This window comes from Bos mutus, chromosome 6 (assembly GCF_027580195.1).
Source record: "Bos mutus isolate GX-2022 chromosome 6, NWIPB_WYAK_1.1, whole genome shotgun sequence".
Lineage (NCBI taxonomy): Eukaryota > Metazoa > Chordata > Mammalia > Artiodactyla > Bovidae > Bos > Bos mutus.
The window spans coordinates 18,124,023-18,142,928 of NC_091622.1; the positions used below are offsets into that span (position 1 = coordinate 18,124,023).

The window sequence follows — 18,906 nt, forward strand, 5'->3', positions numbered from 1 at the left end:
CTGAATATAATTCCATAAAACCCCATTTTATTGAGGTGATTTTTAACATGAATGACTTCGACTTAATATGGCCAAATGCTTTTTCTGCAACTATGGAGATAATCATATTATTCTCTTCTTAACTCTATTATACTGATGAAGCATATTAATGGATTTTCTAAGTACATTACATTTCTGAATAAACCCCATTTAGTCATGGTGTATTGTTGAAAAGATTTTACTAGAATTTTGTTTACTACAACCTTATTGAAGACTTCTTCACGTTCATATACATAAGTGTTGTGCGCTCTCTCTCCTGTTACTCGTTATCGTAGACAGACTTTATATAATACTATATCCCTCTCTGGAGACCATCCTATTGTCTTCGCTCTACAGGTAATTGTGTTTTCAGTACCTTGCTTCATTTCAAGGTATCCCAAATCTCTGTGGTTGTCCAAATCTTATTTTCTGGCAAATTTCTAAGGAAGGGGTTTTGTGATAATGTTCTCTGACTCCTTGGATTCACAAACCATTTCTCTGAAACTTTAGTCCATAAAGATCAGTTTAGCTGTATTTAAAACCCTTGGTTCATATTTTCTTTCTTTGAATATCTTATATATGTTACTTAATTGTCTCCTAGTATAAAACATGGTTGATGCAAGTGACACAACTTTTTTGCCTACTGACCAAATTATATTATTTATTTTTCAAGTTCAGTAGTTTAACTAGAATATGTTATGGGGTTGTTCATTCTAGGCTTTCTCCTGTGTAAAATTATCATGTGTAATTTTAGATCTTTTTGCTTGTCTTCATGTTATTTTAGAACATTTTCTTATTTTGGGTTTGTTTTGTTCCATTGCCTGGTTTTCTTATTTGGGGAAAACTATTTTAAGTATGTTGAATCAGCTTTTCCTATCTCTGCATTTATTTTTCTTGAATTCTTTTCTTTCCTTCTTTCTTAATATATCAACATTCTTCCTTTTTATCTGGTATTTTTCCTAAAGATTTTCTTTATGAGATTCATTCAGTCTTAATTTCTGAAATGATTTTGCTTGTTACATCTCTTTTTATATCTTTCTTTTCTTGAAACATGTTATTAAAGTTTTCTAATCCTGACATATGTTCTTTCATAGTTACAAATTTTTCTTAATTTTCTTTATCATGTTTTGGAATATTAGGTTACTGTTTGGAATATTAGGTTACTGTTTTTATGTGTTTACTGGGCATTGTGTTTTTTGTTTCTTTTCTTTCTTTTTTTTTTTTTCCTGCAGGTAGTGTTGCTATGTCTGTATTCTTTTTTTTTTTTACATATTAAATTTGTATAGGATTGGACCACAACCCTCTTTTGTTGCCCATTGTTAATTCAGATAAGCATTTCTTTGTATTAGAGAGAGTTTTGGAACAAAATAACTTTTCTAGCTACATATCTCTAGCACTGCCTCTTCTCTCATGTTTATGAAGTGATTTAAAAACTGGTCTCATATATTTGAGATCTACTTTCTCCCTTTGTTCATTTTTACCTAGGCTTTTTCTTTTGTCCTGATTGCTCTTGCAAATTCTGTTTCCAAAAGTTACTCTTTACTGAGGGGCATATAATACATGTTGATACCTAAAAGGCAAACTGATCAAAGATTTAAGAATGTGATTCTCTTATTAATTAAAATATATAATACTGGTATTCAAGAAGGAAGGTAACTGAATTTTGGAATATGGAAACAGGTATTGTGTTCTATGAGATGTTGTTTATCTTAGTTACATACAAATCTGCACATATATTCTTGACACCAATAATCAAATGGCATTTTATGGGTTTTAGACTAGATTGGGTGTGTTCAGGGTGGTATTGCTGTAGATGAGTTTTATGGATTTCAGGAGGAACAACAACAGTAACAACTAAAAAAATGAAGTTTGAGCTTATTCTAACTCAGATTTCTTAATAATTTAAAAACCAAGTGGTCACAGTGCACATATATTACAAAATGATTTCATGAACAGTTTCGGTGAAATTAGATAGTCCCTGTGCTTCAACATATTTAGCACTGCCTTGAATTAATTAAAGGTACTGTGATTCCAAGTGACTATTAATTTACTGAGTAAACTGAACAAGTTAAATTAAATAAATGGACAAATTAAGTTATTAACAGAACAATGTGCTGATTGCTAGATCACTCTATTTTTGATGGCTGTTTCCTTTTCCCTTGATCTATAATAACTTCATTTTTGTATCATTCACTCCTGTATTTTATTGTTTCCATCTTTCATTAACAAAGTCCTGTTTTTAAAGGTTGAAATGATCTTATCTTCTTGGCAAATAGCTTGTATTTTTTGTTGTCTTTTTCAGGGGCCCTGTGAAATCTCGACGTTCACATTCAGACTCCAGCTGCATTCATATTTGGCCATAATTCACACAGAAGAAAGGTGAAGAAGTTAATATGATTAACACAGGTAAGAGGTAAAATGATAGTAGGAAAATTCTAAATAACACTTTTAATTGAACCTATACCACTTCCCCCACATTATGTTTAGGAACTCTGGTAGAGTTCCAGAAATGTTACCCTTTCCTCAAATGTTTTATATTCCCGGTGTCTATAAATCCATCTGTTTGGGGCTGAATTTCATGCCCCCTCCCCAAATGTATATGCTGCCACCCTAACCCCCAGTACCTCCATAACTCCTTTACTGCCTTTGGAGATAAGGCATGATTACATAACTGCCTTTGGAGATAAGGTTTTTCAAAAGGTAATTAAGTTAAAATGCAGTCTTTAGGATACACCCTAATGCAAATATGGCATGTATTCTTTTAAAAAGAGGAAATTTGGACAAAGATGGAAGGAAGGCACAGCGAGAAGAGAAGAGGGCTGTCTGCAAGCTAGGGGAAACGGCCCCAGAGGAAACCAGACCTGCTCACACCTTGATCTTGTGCTTCCAGACTGCAGAACTGTAAGCAAAGTTTCTGTTGTTTAGACCATCCAGTCTGTAGTGTTTCACTGCTGCAGCCTGAGTAGATGAAGACACCCTCTTTATAACAGACAGTCTTTGTTGGTTTTCTGTTATATCATTGTTTCCAAGAGGCTTTTACTCTATCGGTCGAAGCTGCAATATACATACTCATCCACTTGTGTTGTTGGTGTTATTTTTGGCCCTTTATCAAAGGATTTATCTTGGATCTTTTAGAGGAATCAGTGTTTTAAGTCTTCCTTCAGTGATGCAAAGGTGTCTCCATTTTCTTCAGATGAATTCTCCTTTTCTTAGGTGCATTCCACGTTGTTGCCATGGTTGCACCTCTGTAAGTACAACTGAGGGCCTGATGTGCTGCAAGTTACCCTCTGCTCAGTTTAATATTGGACATGTACTTAAAGACATGAACTGTGGGATACAAATAAGAGATAATACATGTAATACATGTAAAGTACCTAACAAGCCTGGTACATAGTAAGCATTTGTATATTTTGGTTATTATTATTTTTTGTTATTCCTGTATCTTCTAAGCCAGTTACCTGTAAAAGCCCTTAAACTGACTGAAAGTTTAATACCTTGATTTTTTTCATACCTCAAGCTGATTTTGAGCATTGGAGCCTATTTCCAGAGTATCAGAATGTAAGATCTGTTACAGAATAATCATTTTGAAGATGAACAACACAGTTTGCATTTCCTGTTACTAAGCCTGGTTAGGCTTCAAACAGATTTTAAATTGCCACTTAAGAACCTTTTCCCTTAGTTTTTGCAAATAGTTTTCCTATTATTTTCCAATCTGTGCCACAGTTTATTTTATAGTTGAAGCTTTTCTGTGTTTATATTCATAGATTTAGATAACTGACCAGGAACAAACACATTTTACCATGACTTGATTAGCTACTCTGCCCTTCCATTGTTTAGTATTCTTTACTTCAAATGATCATATCTGATTGGAAAAACTGCCAGATTTTCAATAGCTTCTTCCTCTGAGTAATGTTTGTTTTGGAAAAAATCTGCAACAGTAACAGGATAGCAATCATTCCATGCACTTGGCAGGTTAAGGGCTCATACAGCATTTTGCCCAACTCATTATTACATCCATATCTATGCAGATGATTAAAAACAACCAAGCAACTAACACAGCCCTCCCCTAAATAAAAACAGTAACAAGACAGGCATTTAAAAATCCATCTTGCTGGAGCCATTTCCCATGAGATCCTGTCAAAAATAAGAGCAGGTCTAACTTCCTTGTCAGACTTCTGGAGAACTCTGGAGATCCAAGGAACAGAGTTTGGAAACTACTGCCCTCTGTCAAGAATTAAGTAGAATTCCCTTTTGCCACCAAGTCTAGTACTCTTTCCAAAGATGAATCTTAAAACAACCTGCCAGAGCTCAGCAGTAGAGGTGTAGAACCAGCAGAAATTGTGACAGGTTTGGTGTTAAATGTTTGGAGGTGATATCTAATTTCAGTTCTATTTAAGGTCACTCGTATGCACAAGAATCAATAGAAGTTTCTGTACCTGAGTTTCTGACTATATTATTTGCATGCTTTTTATTAGCTGGATTTAGTCTCTCCGGGAGGGACTACTTTAATAAATTTCTTTCATTTGGGTGGCAGATTAAGTATTGAGAAGACTGATGTGTTAGGATCATAAAACAAGACATTGGCTAAGAAATCATGTTTCTGATGGATTTACTCCGAAATAAACTTGAACCATTTCACCTGTGCTTGTTTATGTCAAGTACAGCTAGTGCCTTAAATGTGAGTGACATGGTCTTTTCTCATTAGCTGGTTCTGTTGTCCAGGAGATCAAGTCAGAAGAGAGTGAACAGCTGAACTATCGCAAGGATAGTGTGTACAGGAGATGCAATTTTTCATATCTGGTAATGTGTACAGTACTAGTGCTAACAACTATTTATTATGCATTATTTAAAATGTAATTGGTGCTGACACATGGTACTGTCTTTCCTTAGGCAAAGTGAGAAACATAAAATTGTCATTGGTAAGAGCCAAAGTCTTGCTAGAATAGAGGACCAGGTAGGCTGATTTATTGATTTATTATGGAGAGAGGAAACCTACAAAGACAGAAATTCCAAATCCTTTAACACCAGCATGATGATGTTTCATGTCTATCTCATGTGAACAAAATGATTGTGGACCTGTGGGCCCTACTGAAAATTAGTGTCCCTTTCCAAGTTTGCCATAGTACCCTACTTCTATTCTTATTTAGTGTCATTTCTCTGCATTTAACCACAAATATAGGGATACTATCTCCCTGTATGCTATTAAAATGCAATTCATGAGAAAAGATAAGACTCTGGGGGGACACTGCTAATACTTTTATTCCCATAGTCATGTGAAAATTCAGTCTAGCTTGGAAGATCCAAATACCCTCTTAGAGACTTTGGCTGGCAGAATTCAGTGGCAGATGAGAACAGAGGAAGGTCATGGCAGCAACTCCTGAGATGGGTGGAGGCAGATTTCAGTAAGTCACGGCCTTCACAGTGGAATGTGAGCCCCTCCAATGCCAAGGCCCTGACTTACTCACTTTTATATACTCAAGGCCCTACGTTTAATAAATTTACAGTGAATAAATGAGCAACTGATAATGGATTATTGTTGGAAGTAGTTGCTAATGCAGGGAGAGGTAATAGGATGGAAAACAAGAATAAGGCAACGAGGAGCACACTGAGCTCACGTTGGCCCTAAGTGTTCAGAAGGAAATCAGGACCCGGTAGGAACTGCTGAGTCCGTTGTGATTTTTCTGTGGAACCAAAGTTGACCCTAAAGTGAGGAGCAAAAAGAGGGAAATTATGGCCAAAGGAGAAAGAGGCACTTTCATCTGGTTAAGAGGACCCTATACTTCTGTATAGTGTTGCTTTTATACATTTGCTTCCTAATGATGCTATTGCAAAAGGTATAAAAGTCTGTTTTTGTAGAATATGAAATGTGTGTCTTCATACTTACGAAAACACATAAGAAAACACGTGTGGGATCATGACAGTAATCCAAAGGATTACGTTTATTTGCAGTTAGTTGATTTTGTGTATGCGTATCTACTTGTCTGATGTGGGTTTTGTGTGTCTGTTTCTGTCTTCTATACAGTGTTACAGAGAGCATTTGTATCATGAATGAAATTAGGTTTTTACCTCCTTTTTAGCCTCAGGTGCAGTTGTGTATGTTTTAGCAGTTGATTTTGTTTTATATAAAAGGGACAATGTTTGTGAAAGTAACTTTCATGTGAACTTTGATTTTTAACTGTATTTGCAAAGTTTGCTTTTGGAATTTGTAGGGTCCTGTGTAAACCTCTGAGATAATCTCTTTATCCTGATATCCAGAGCCTAGGGGTTTCTCAAGAGTACATATGCTGAGCTTTACACTTATTTCTTTGTAGAACATGCCAGGAGTTAGGTTCTGACTATGTAGCATCTTACTTTGGTGGTAAAGAAAGAGGGAATCAACAGAAACACGCAAAGTATCTTCAAATTTTCTTTTGATTCATTTGAGGTGGTTCTTCAGCAGATTGTGGATATCCACACTCTTCAAGTGGAGGTTAAGCAATTTATTGCTTACATATTTAACTCCCTTTTCCTCTTGCTCTAAAATACTCTTGAAAAATATACAAACCTTTAGGCTCCTAAGTTAATTTTATCTATTTCTCTGATTGGCAAATCCCAATGAAGACAAAAGATACGCCCCTGTATAAAGGCTATGCGTTGAATCCCAAGTACTGATCTATAGAGTGTAAGTCAGTTTTCTTGCCCTCCAGTAGTGCCTGGAATGTTTCACTTGTCCTTACAAATCCATTTCTGGGCACATTTTTTAAAAGTGAAAAAAATATTTTTTAAAGGTAAATCTCTTATATTCTGAGGAAGCACATGGAAATCTGAAGAAAACATACCTGAGGATTCCTCAAATTTTAATCACCTTTTGCTTGTGTATTCAAAAAGAAAAAAAACAATCATTCTGAAAATGAATTCCACACACAGATTCCATGCAAGGCTGGTGCAGCCTGGGGGACCCAGCTGTAAATTCACACTTTAGACCTCAGCCCTTTTGCGAGAAAAGAAAGGAATGGCTAGCATTCTCAGTACCACCTTGACTGTGTGTCCCTGTCCATTCCCTTGTGTGCTAGGATCCGATGTGAAAGCTGAGGAACTCGGGTCTGAAAATTCGACAGCGTGTTCCGAAAGAACAGCTTCCTCCCCTAGCTGTTCTCCACCGAGTGGTGGTGCCGCACAGCCTCGACTTCTCTGTGCACAGATGGTAGCACAGCAGAGAAGGAGAAATGCAACAATTTCCTAAGCCCTCAGGTTGTTTTGGAAGCCTGGGCGCTCTATTGCCTCTGATCATCTCCAAACCCGGAGATTGCCTGGGACAAGTCTCATCTCTAGCATTTACTTCCTCGCCTCGCCAGCTGCCACTGGCGCCCCCAAGCGCCACGCTCGAGCCCTTTTCTGAACCTCTTTCCCACCGAAGCAAAGGAGACCTGGCGAGCCTCCGGGTCTCCCAGGAAAGGCTTTGCATATAATTGCCAGAGGCTAAGAGGCAGAAAGCAGAACCTCAGAGACTCCCTCGCCCGCAGTTCATTCCTATCTGGGATTTCCTCTTTGCAAAGGAGGAGTTGCCTAGGATGATAAAGATGCCCGTAGAACTGTGCGGTTCAGAGCTCAGGTCCCCAGCCTCTATTCCTCCCGCTCCTCAAAGACAGAGACAAACAGCTATTTGTGTGGTGGGGAGGGGGTCTGTAGGGTGAAGGAGGAGGAGACGACAAAGTGCCAAATGCCTCTTGGTAGCATGGTGGGACTTTCTTTCCCCCTTCTCTGATGCTCTTCTTCCCAACGCCCCATCTGGATCGGTTACACACTCCCTGGTGCACCAATACAGTGCCAGCCTCACACATCCTCTGGGAGGCACAGGCTAAAACCCAACGTGAGTGTACACAGACCATTAACGCCCAGATGCTCATTTTCCTTAACCTTCTGTCGGGCTTTTCTAGGGCTCCTCTAGGAGTCAGGGACTGGAGGTGGGTTGGGGAACCCATGGAAGGGTGCTGGCAGTCCTGAACCGCGGTGGCAGTTCGACCCTCTTCATTTCCACATTTGCCCTCCGTTTGTTGGCAAAGGCTTTTCCACCCTCTGGTGCGGTTGGTTGTCAGGAATTAGGAGTCCGCCTGTTACTCTAGGGGTAAATCCCATCTTCTCAGTTGCTGTTCGGTGGAAGGGTAGTGGGAGGGGGCGAGGAGAAGCCTAAGGGGAAGCCTCAGAAGGAAAAGCCGCAAGAAAAAGAGAAAGGGGGCGGGCGGGGACGTGGGGGTGATAGAAACGGTTTTAGTCTTTGTCACTCTTAAACTGGGGGCGGAGGGAACACCCCCCCAACTACCCGGCTGTGAGAAGCTATAAAAAGCAAAGGGGGCGGCGGTGAGAGAGCAGACGCAGCGAGGGAGACCGCGCGGAGCGCAGGGCAGCTCCCGGGGCAACGCAGCATCCCTGGCAGCGCTTGGCTGCGGGCTGGTTGAACACCGCTTCGGGCGACTTTGCATGCGCGTGGGAAACCTTAGCTGGCCTCTGATCTCCAGGGTCCGGTCTGGGGGCGGTTCCTGATCTCCCATATTAGTGCCCGCTAACTTTGAAAAGGAGGACTTTAGTCCCGCAGAGGTTGAGACCTAAGAGGTAGAGAAGGAAGAGAGGAGAGAAAACGCAACTGAGGCCGAAGGAGAACGAACTCATGTGGACCTCCTGAGCAGTTAAGAGGAGGACTGGACCTCTGAGAGCCGAGGCAGAACCTCGGAGGAGGTGTGGGCAAGGAGCAACGGAAGCGGTGCGGTCCGTGGGGCTGGGTCTGCTTGCACCTCGGGTCACGCCTCCTTGGCGAGAAGGCGCCTCGCCTTTGATTGCTTCCAGTTACTGCAGAACTTCCTGCCCTGGCGGAGAAGCGGGTCTTGCTTGGGTCGCGCTTACTCCGGGTCTGAGGCTTGAGACTGAGTTCATACGGTGCTGGGCCCCCAAAGCCAAGTGGGGTTGGGGGAACAGAGTCTGCGAGTCCCGGCGCCCCGAGTGCAGGGCCCCGTGTTGGGGTCCTCCTTCCCATTTGTATCCGCATCCTTGCGGGCTTTGCGCCTCCCCGGGGGACCCCTCGCCGGGAGATGGCCGCATTGATGCGGGGCAAGGACTCCTCCCGCTGCCTGCTCCTACTGGCCGCGGTGCTGATGGTGGAGAGCTCACAGTTCGGCAGCTCACGGGCCAAACTCAACTCCATCAAGTCCTCTCTGGGCGGGGAGACGCCTGCCCAGGCCGCCAATCGATCTGCGGGCACTTACCAAGGACTGGCTTTCGGCGGCAGTAAGAAGGGCAAAAACCTGGGGCAGGTAGGAAAATACCCCCAATACACTCTTCAACCAGAAGAGGTAGGGACCGGGGCTCTTGGGCACTTCATTTGACTTAGCCCACACGGAGTGCGCCCCCAGGTGTGGCGCACAGGATAGCTGGGGAGGGGTTCCCAGATGCACGATTGCGCTGGTGGGGATGGCTGTGTGGGTGTGAGTGCTGGAGGATATGGAGCGGGCGGGATGGATAGGGGATAGGGTACTTTGTCATTTCTGTTTTGGGATATGGGCATGTACGGAGCCCTAGTGAGTACCGATGGGGAAAATGGGCAGGACGATCCTTCTCCGCATTTAACACAGCGGATGTCGAGGATGCTGTTACTAGCTAACACACAGCAACTATTGGGTGTCAGGTATTGTTCTACGAGTTTTCCATATATTTAATCTTCACCACCCTATGAGCTTGGCGCTGTTATTATGCCTTCCCTGCAAATGAGGAAACTTAGGCAAGGAGTAGAAGCTATTTGCCCAAGGCACACACTTAGTGTAGGTGGCAGAGCGGGATTCCAATTCGGACAGTCTGAGTCCAGTTTCTGGGCTCTTATCCCATGCACTTTACAATCCGAAGGGAAAATTTACCGTTTTTCAGGTTCTCCTTCCTTCTCAGTTCCGTGAAGTTAGGTCACATACAGAAAACCTCAGTACCCGTGCATTTCTCCCGTCTGGATATAAATCATCCCAGAGGAAACAAAATAATGAGCTGACAGAGGTAGTATCAGGTGCGGAGGACCAGGGTACCTGGGACATAGCCAGGAGAACTCCCGAGGTATGTTTTCCAGTGAAAACTTTGCCGAGCATCTTTGTCTCTCTGTCACACAGGCAGACAGGGAGATTGACAGTCATGCAAGTAGTTACACAAACAGACACAGAGAGAAGAGCTCGCATGCTCCACGCGGCACCCGCTGTGGCCAGCACACAGCAGCCAGGAAAGGGGGCCCTGTGGGCACTGGGAACCACTACAGCTCCCCCTTCCGCTCCTTTTGTGGGAAGCCAAGACTGAGAGCCAGTTTGCCCAGCAGCACCGGCACCTCACACAGCCCAACTGTCAACTCATAAAGGCAGCTCATTGCCTCACAGATTGTGGGTTTCCTCGTTTTACGAGAGGAGCCTGCTGCAGCTGCTGTGCGCGCTCTCAGCAGCGTCTTCCACTGCCCATGCCCGCAGCGCAGGCGTCAGGGTGAAGATTGACAGCCAAGCCCGGTCTTGGAGGGACCACAGGGAAGAGTCTGCTCTGCTTGGCCCCCTACTGCCCTCTCACGGGGAGAGTTTTGCTAGTTCTACAGTTCCAGAATGCTTCCTGGGTTCTGAAATGTCAAACATTTCAGCTCTCCTCTGAAAGGAAAACAAAGTCTGCAAACACAGGATTCTTTTTAATGACTCAGGGGAAATAAGAAACTATACATCTGCATACACACCACAGGCATACATGTCCTGTGCATATTCTCACACATGTGCACACACCTCCATCCACACTTACAAGACCATTCTCATTGCTCTTTTCTCCTCGTTAGGAAATGCTCTGCCGTTTTCAATAGGAACTGACAGCATTCTCTTAGAAACCCATCACACAATGGGTCAAAGCTTACAGAGAAAGGGTGCGCTCAGTCCAAATCATCTGACTTTCTCCCCTAATGTTACTGACTTCAAATTCCACCTTATCAGTTGTTGAAAAGAGCCGTGTTGAGTTCAGCCAAGAACAGAGGGATGGACCCAGTAATCTTTGAGGTTCCTTTTGATTCTAATCTATGTACATTCTGTGAATTTCTGTAAAGAAGTTTAAAAGCTTCTGACACCATGGGCCCCAACACCTAATGTTGCTCAGTCAAATTATCAGTTATACCAGTACTACCACTAGCCATAGGGTTATATGGGCTAGACTGTGGGATCCATCTAAAAACCTGGCTTATCACTTATGTGTTGATATCAATCCATACACAAATATGTTTGCTTATTTTTCTATCTCTCCAAATTTCTGCTCCTTAAAGAGGATTTGAGTTATGTTGCATGTCTTCAAATTGAAGATTTCTTTTATACATCAGTTGAAGTTCCTTTTTTTTTTTGAGTTGAATATCTTTTATGCTCTCCATATCTTAGTGGTTCAATGGAATATATTTCATTATATTCACTTAATTGTAATACAGGATCCTTAAAAATTGACATCGGATTTGTGAGAAAATTGTAACATATTAGAGACAGTGGGAACATGGAATGAAACACTGAGTTGAATCACAGGAAGATAGCTGGAAAATAAAATTATTATCTTTTGTATATTCTGGCTTTGCACTTGTTTATCGGGTGGTCTAAAATGTGTACTGCTGTGAAGGAACAAATAGAAAAAAAAACTGTTTCTTATAGAGGTAGAGGAATTCTTTGAATACTTATGGACCTCTTTATCTTCTTACTTCCACTTCTTATGTGGTTACCAAAAATTTTAGCACTCTTATTTTCAACAGTGGAATGGAAATTAGAAAGATTGTTCCAAACGGAAGAGGCCACATCCTTTTATGGAGAAAAACTACAAATAAAATTCAGTTGAGCTGAATTTTTATCCATCACAAAATAATTGATTGAGAAAATTTGTAAGTAAAATGCCAACTGTCAAAACTAATTATATAGTGTCATTTTGAGGCCTAATATGTCTGTCTCCCATCCTCAGTCTTTGATTGATGATGTTCTGTCAATCAGTCACTGACTTAGTCCGACTAAGAGTCGTGTTCGACTCTTTGCGACCCTGTGGACTGTAGCCCGCCAGGTTCCTCTGTCCGTGGGATTTTCCAGGCAAGAATACTGGTGTGTGTTGCCATGCCCTCCTCCAGGGAGTCTTCCCAACCTAGGGATTGAATCCAGGTCTCCCGCACTGCAGGTGGATTCTTTACTGTCTGAGCCACCAGGGAAGCCCTGAACAGTAAAGATACAGGGACCAGAGACTGTAAGATAAAACCTCAAGTATGAGTGTCAGAAACTTAGTCTTTAGTCTTCTTTTCCTTAAGTGAAAGTTGAATGATTGTCTACTTTTCCTGATTTATTTTCATAATGGAGAATAAAAATAAAAATGTTATTGCTATTGCAGAAGAAATTGTTGAAGAAATTTAATAATTCATTAATCTACAAACGTGAAAATGAGGCTAAATGGGCTCCAAGGTTTTCTTGATTCACCGTAGTCTGATGTCATATAAAGAAAATATTCTTATTTATAGGAATTCTACTTGTCCTGTCAGCAAGGTGGATTATTTGTAAATCACTTCTGGAAAAGTTGTCTTTGAATTTCAGGAAAGATTTAGAGGGTGCCCAGAGAAAATCCACTGTTCTCCAGGGATGTTAAAATTCTCATCCTTAGGTTTGTTTTCAAAGACATAGTTATGAGTTTTGATTCAAACTGCCATAGAAAGTTGAATGTCTTACTCTTCATTCAGGTGATGGAAACAGAAGTAGCAAAAATTATTTTGGTGAATTATTCATATTGTTTTAATTTGACTTTCCACTTGCATCTATTATTACTGATGGGTTTTAAAAGGTAGTATGCGTTTGTATATGTATATTGGATAAATTAGATCGTAGGACTGTAACTAGCTTATATATGAATAATTTATACATCTCAATTTATGAAGAGACTTGCAAACTTTCTAAATCAAAAGCATTATTAGACAAAATTTCAGTATCATGTGAACAAATATATTCTGTTAAGTACACTATTGCTCAACATCACCTCAGGTGTATGAGGTATCGATTTTTGCAGGCCACCTTAAAGGCAGATTTTTTTTTCAAAAAGCAATTTATAAAATCAGTTTACCCTTGAAATGAACAGTGATTTTTTTTTATATGTGAATGAGAAATCTTTTGAATGTGTTTGTAATTGCTTCTTTTAGCCTTTACTCCTTGTTTTGTTTTTTGAGACCAGCAGATTTAATTTGAACACAACGCTGTATGAATTTGAAGTATTTGTAAAACTTATGATTAGAACTGTGAAAAATAATTATATTTTAAAGGTAGAAAAGCTTCTTGGTATATGTCTCTAAAAAGAAGGTGAAATTGGTTTCATATAAATTCAGATTCCATTATTTTCTAATATAATTTGGACATTTGAGGGACAGGGGTTTGATGAAATTATGTTGTAAGAAAAGAATGCTTGAAATACACTAAAACAGAAGCTTGAGGAAGTTGGTAAGAGAACACTAATATTTTTTTCTGAATTTTCTTTAATAAAAATGCCATATCTATTTGCATGCACTCATGAAAATGCTCATTGAAAAAAACTATATATCCTATTTTCTGGAGGTGATCGCTTAACTTTCTAAAATTAGCCGTGACCTTTTTCTGAAAATCCCAGCCCAACTTTCCCCTCTTAGAGGTTAAATATTTGCTATCTCCTCTGTACTTCAGTTGACACTAAACGTAATCGGGAAAGCAAGTCATCTCTAAAATTAATTCTTTCCAAACAAACAAACAAAAATATTTGAAATACACTACACTACTTCTTTTCTTTCTTTATCGACAGTAGAGAGTTGATGGTTGACACAAGTGAACGTTACCTAGTGAATAGCAAGAAAGTATTTTAATGATAATCTAAGTGGGGACATCCATCATTTCATTTCTGTGTTAGAGAAGAGAAAGCAAAGGACAAGGTTACTTAAACTCACTCCAGCTGTGACTCTGACCTTACCATAGTCTTCTTGAGTACTCCTCTCTGATACAGACTCCTTCCCAGGATGTTTCAAATCGTATAATTTTTAAAGTAGAGAAAGCAATGTAATAGAAGGGTACCTAGGAGACTATCGTGCTTTCTTCTTCTTTTCCCTGCACAGTTATATTAAGTGTACAGTAAAATGACCTGTTAAATTACAGAGGCCTTTATAATAGTCAGTATATTTAGTATTTTAGACTCAGTCTCTTCTGGCTGTTCATTCTTTGGTATTGATGTAGCATTGAAAAGAGTTACAATCTTATTTTTGTGATTTCCTCATGGCCCTTTTAAGTCATTTTGCTTCATTATACCTCTAGTCATAAAGGTGATAAAGCTACTCCTAGTTAATTATTTAACCATTGAAAACATTTATGCAATATTTATATTCCTCTTAGAGTCATTTTTTTAAAAAATCTGAAGCAACCTCCCCAAAACAAAATTAATAATAATAGATAGATTTTTGTGTCATGTAACATTGCTTTAAGATTACATAGAAATATGTTAATATGGAATGTAAAACAAAACTTTAGTATTACTGTTTAAGGAAAGCAGAAGTTAATTGTTTTTCTTCCTCTGTTCCCGCTTTACTTTCCAGGAATTAGAGAACGATATATTTTTCTCTAATAGTTGTTGTTGTTGTTTTCCAGAATAAATATAAACCATTCTCCCACACACAGAGGTCAACTGATATAAAATATGGGTGATTGTTTTTTTTTGATAGGAACATCTGTCCACAGGAGGAAAGTCAACATCCAAATATTTTAAATAGTGGCTTCCCAATGAGTCTCTCATGTTAACAGTTTTGGGTTACTGCCCACTTCTTTGGGTTCAAAACAAGAAAGGAAGACCATGAGTAACACCAACGTCTAATCAGAGTCCTTAGGGACAGTTCATCCTGTAAATCCTTGTCTTTGTAATGGTAAATTAAATCAGAAACCATTGAGGCAGAAGAGATTTCAATATCAGATATAAACTGACGTATTTTAACTCAGTTTATGCAGCACTAAAAACAGAATTAGTATTTTAACTTTTATCCACAACCAGTGAACCTGATTAGGATACTACGTTTGTGGGATTTTAATAGTAGCTTAGATTTATCTATGTGCTTCAATGTAGGAATAAAATCAGCAAAACAGAAAAGTAGTAAATATTTTAATAAGTTACTTATCTCTTTTCCACAGTCAGATAAAAGGGACAAATGTGCATCAGATATCTTTTGAAATATATTGCAGGGTCTAATTTAATTGGTTGATTCTACTTAAGTATTATAATTTTGGTACATACAATAGCTTAAATTTAAATATTTCATTATCATACAACGTTTTAGCTATCCCACCCTGTCTAAAGCAAGCAAATAAATAAAAGCAGTGAATGAATATGAAAATTAATTAGAAAAACAAAGCATTACAATTAGGGAGAGAGACTTTTTTAAGTGTTAGATTTATCCAAATATCTCGTAAAAATTTTAGCTCTCCATGTTATGCTTTATCATGTAGAATAAGAATGTCCTTCCCAGGACTGGAAGACAAGAGTGGCTTTCCGATATCATTTTCTTAAATTGGCTTGCAAGTTGGTATAGCACACATTAAATTATAGTAAGAGGTTCCATTTGTTACTTATTTACTCTGCCAGGCATTGCTTCAAAAACTTCATTTGAATTAATTTTTTTCATTCTCTCAGTAGCCCTTTGAAGCGAGTAAGTCCTAATATTGCCCTTCTTTTTATAAATGATAAAGCAATAATTCTCCTGGGACACAGAGGGGTTTTGCCATTTGTACCAGTCACACAGCAGTAGGTGCAGAAAGCCACAACATGGACCTAAGTGATGTAGTGTTAGAGCCTGAATAGTTACCTACCAGGCTGCGCTGCCACAGTGTCCAGCCAAATAAGACATGGGTACACTATCTATACAATACAGAGTTAAGAGGAGACATGGACCTTTATTTTATTCTTCCCTATTCTATTTTCGACTCACACAGGTATGACTCTAGGTTCATTAAAAACCATAGCAAAACCCAAACCCAAACCATCAAGCAGTTGATGCCAACTGCTACTCTGAGTAGCCAGAGTATGAGAATAGTTTATGGACTCAAAAGCAGGCACATAGTAGTGTCATCTCTGCCTTTACTTGCCTCCCTGCCAGAGAAAATTCACTAACACACGCATGCACACACACACACACACACCCTCTTTCTTTCTCCTACTCTTCTCCATTAAATTATTGCATTGCCGCGAGTAGAAAGGAACGCTATTGCATAAATCCTATTTTGCTCTCCGTAACCACCACACAGTACCCACCCCCCTGCCTCTAAGTGACACCGTGTGCCCACTGACATCAGCAATGTGGGGGCCTTCCCAGCGGCCTCTCTGGAGTGACTTTCCATTGGTCTGGCTGGCATCCATCACACTCTGATCAGAGAGGGAGAAGCCATTTAGAACTTGCTATCGGTTTTGTTTTTCCTTTACTTTTGACCTCCTCCTAACTGCCTTTCAGATAATCGGTTGATTTGTAGCAGCACTAGAGTTTCGTAACAGAACTCCTAGGGGAGTTTTTCTCAATTGCATCTGGCTAGCTTAATGGCTTTGGAAAAGCCACTTAATCTCTGGTCCTTTTTAAAAAAATCTGTAAAATAGGATAATAATAACAATAGCAACCATAATAGTAATAACACTCAACTTACTGGGCAACAGGGAGGAAGAGGAAAGTGCACTCAGTCATTTAACTGATGTTATTATTTCTATTACCATTACAGAAATATGTAAGGTCAAGTGCTCCTGTAAAAAATAGAAAGTGGCTACTTAATTTTCCCCACCAAGATGGGCAGGAGTAACTAAATGAATGCATATGATATACATGAAGGAAACAAATGAACTCAATTACACCAATGCCAAGAATTGTCAATCAGAAGAAAACAAGACAAAAAAACATACATATACACACATACATATGCTATCATGTTTCCTGTACTGCATGTTAGCATTAAAAGTGATAATAGGTCAGTGTTGTAAAAAAAAGCAAAATATTACGTAATTGAATAATTGGTGAAATTACACAGAAGCAAGAGTGTACCAGACATTAAAAATACAACCATGATAGGAGGGGGTCCTAACAGGGATGGCAATATTAGTTATTTAAGCATAGGAACCAAAACAGTTGAAAAACATATTAGAGTCAGCTGCCAACAGCATTAATTTGATATTCTCTAAAGTAAGACAACCCGTGTAGACACAAACTTCTTGACACTTTATGCAGAGTGCTTGGACCCCGAAGAGCTTGCTAAGAATTTGAAAGACTTAAAACCCTCTTTGAGTGTCAGCCTGTCATGTACGAGGCGGACTCATAGATTCAGAGCTCATTATTCCCATTCCATCCCCTTGTTTGTTTTGAGTTCTTTTTTTTAAGATTCAGGTAATCTGGAAATATTTTGATAATGTTAAATTGAGAGTGAAAGTCAACTCACTGGAGTATGTAATATACTTCTTTCAATGTATTAGATATAAACTGCCAGTAAGAGTTTCTATCTGGTAATGAGCTAAAAACCTTCATTCAGATGGGGAAACCGTCATTTAAAATCAATCAACTGAGATGACGGCTCAGAGTCAAACAACAGTGTTCACTTGCTCATTCTAATTTCATCTCAGCCTTTTGAAATTTGGCTCAACGAGCACTGTCTTAATTTGTCACTTGAAATCCAAAGTCTGTTTTCTAGTCCCCATCCTGTATACTCTGTAGCCTGTTATCTATCTCTTATACCTAATACATTCCCCTACTTCTGTAATATTACAAATTTTTCTTTTCCGCTCTGGTTCATCCCTCTTTATGGTTTTCACTGATTCCTCCACAGCGTTGTGCTATAAATGTGGGCATTCCTTCACATTCTCTCCCCAGTTCTCTTTTCTTTCTGTTCCATCTTCTTTTCTTTCCTTGTGTGTGGGTGTGCTGTGCTTAGTCACTCAGTTGTGTCTGACTCTTCGAGACCCTTTGGACTGCAGCCTGCCAAGCTCCTCTGTCCATGGAATTTTTTTCAGGCAAGAATACTGAGTGGATTGCCATTTCCTTCTCTAGGGGATCTTCCAGACTCAGGGATCGAACCCGGGTCTCTTATGTCTCCTGCATTGCAGGCAGATTCTATACTATCTGAGCCATCAGGGAAACCCATTATTTCCTTATTTGAAATCGTTTGTCACTTATGGAGGTATGTTTGTTTAAACTACTGAGCCTCCTTGCCTGCTCAACTGTTTTGGAAGTCCTTCCAGAAACAAACAAATCTCCATATCGAAATGTAACCTTTTATGGTTAACATCAAATTGTCAGGAATCAGGCAACCAGGTCTTTTTGATTTCTAAATGTTATAAAAAAGCCTGCTAGAAAGTTCCCGGGGTCAGACTAATGCAGGTCACAAGAATCTAGTCTGATTACCCCAACTTCTTATGCTCTGGTCTGTTTCGTCACTCGCTGCTGATCAATGAAAGCTGTGTACATTCCTATCAATGCTTTTGTTTCTTGAACTTTGTGTATTTGAATCCTTGGGATTTAAATGGCCTCCAATTTTTTTCCCTCTATGATGAACTTGTTACATTAATATCTGATGAGAAGATGCAAGTATCTATTATTTATGCTTATTAAATGTTACATATTATAATATGCACACAAATATTTTAAGCAATATGTAATGTTCGTTTTTATAGCTTGAACTATTCACTAAAGAGTCATTTTTTGCTACTTCCAATCTTATAAATGACTATTAATTTTTAGAGTGAGAAACCTCGACATTTATACATTTACTCAACATTTACCTGATACACTCTTAAAAGTGCTTGATATTTAATAACTGAATAAGAAGATTCTTAAAGTGTGCTTAATCACTATTAATCAAGATGGAGAGTGTTATAGAAAGAACCAAG

General features: G+C 39.5%; 1 protein-coding gene across 2 annotated transcripts in view; it reads left to right on the forward strand.

Annotated features, from left to right (window-relative positions):
- Positions 1 to 8,363: 8,363 nt before the first annotated feature.
- Positions 8,364 to 18,906, forward strand: part of DKK2 (dickkopf WNT signaling pathway inhibitor 2) — a 124,102-nt gene continuing 113,559 nt past the window's right edge. Inside the window, exon 1 of one of the 2 annotated variants that reach the window (XM_070372044.1) lies at positions 8,364 to 9,341. In XM_070372044.1, coding sequence (XP_070228145.1) covers positions 9,081 to 9,341 — 261 coding nt within the window. In that variant the 5' untranslated portion in view covers positions 8,364 to 9,080. The remainder of the gene's footprint in view (positions 9,342 to 18,906) is intronic. The other variant, XM_005887301.3, reaches the window with a different exon arrangement.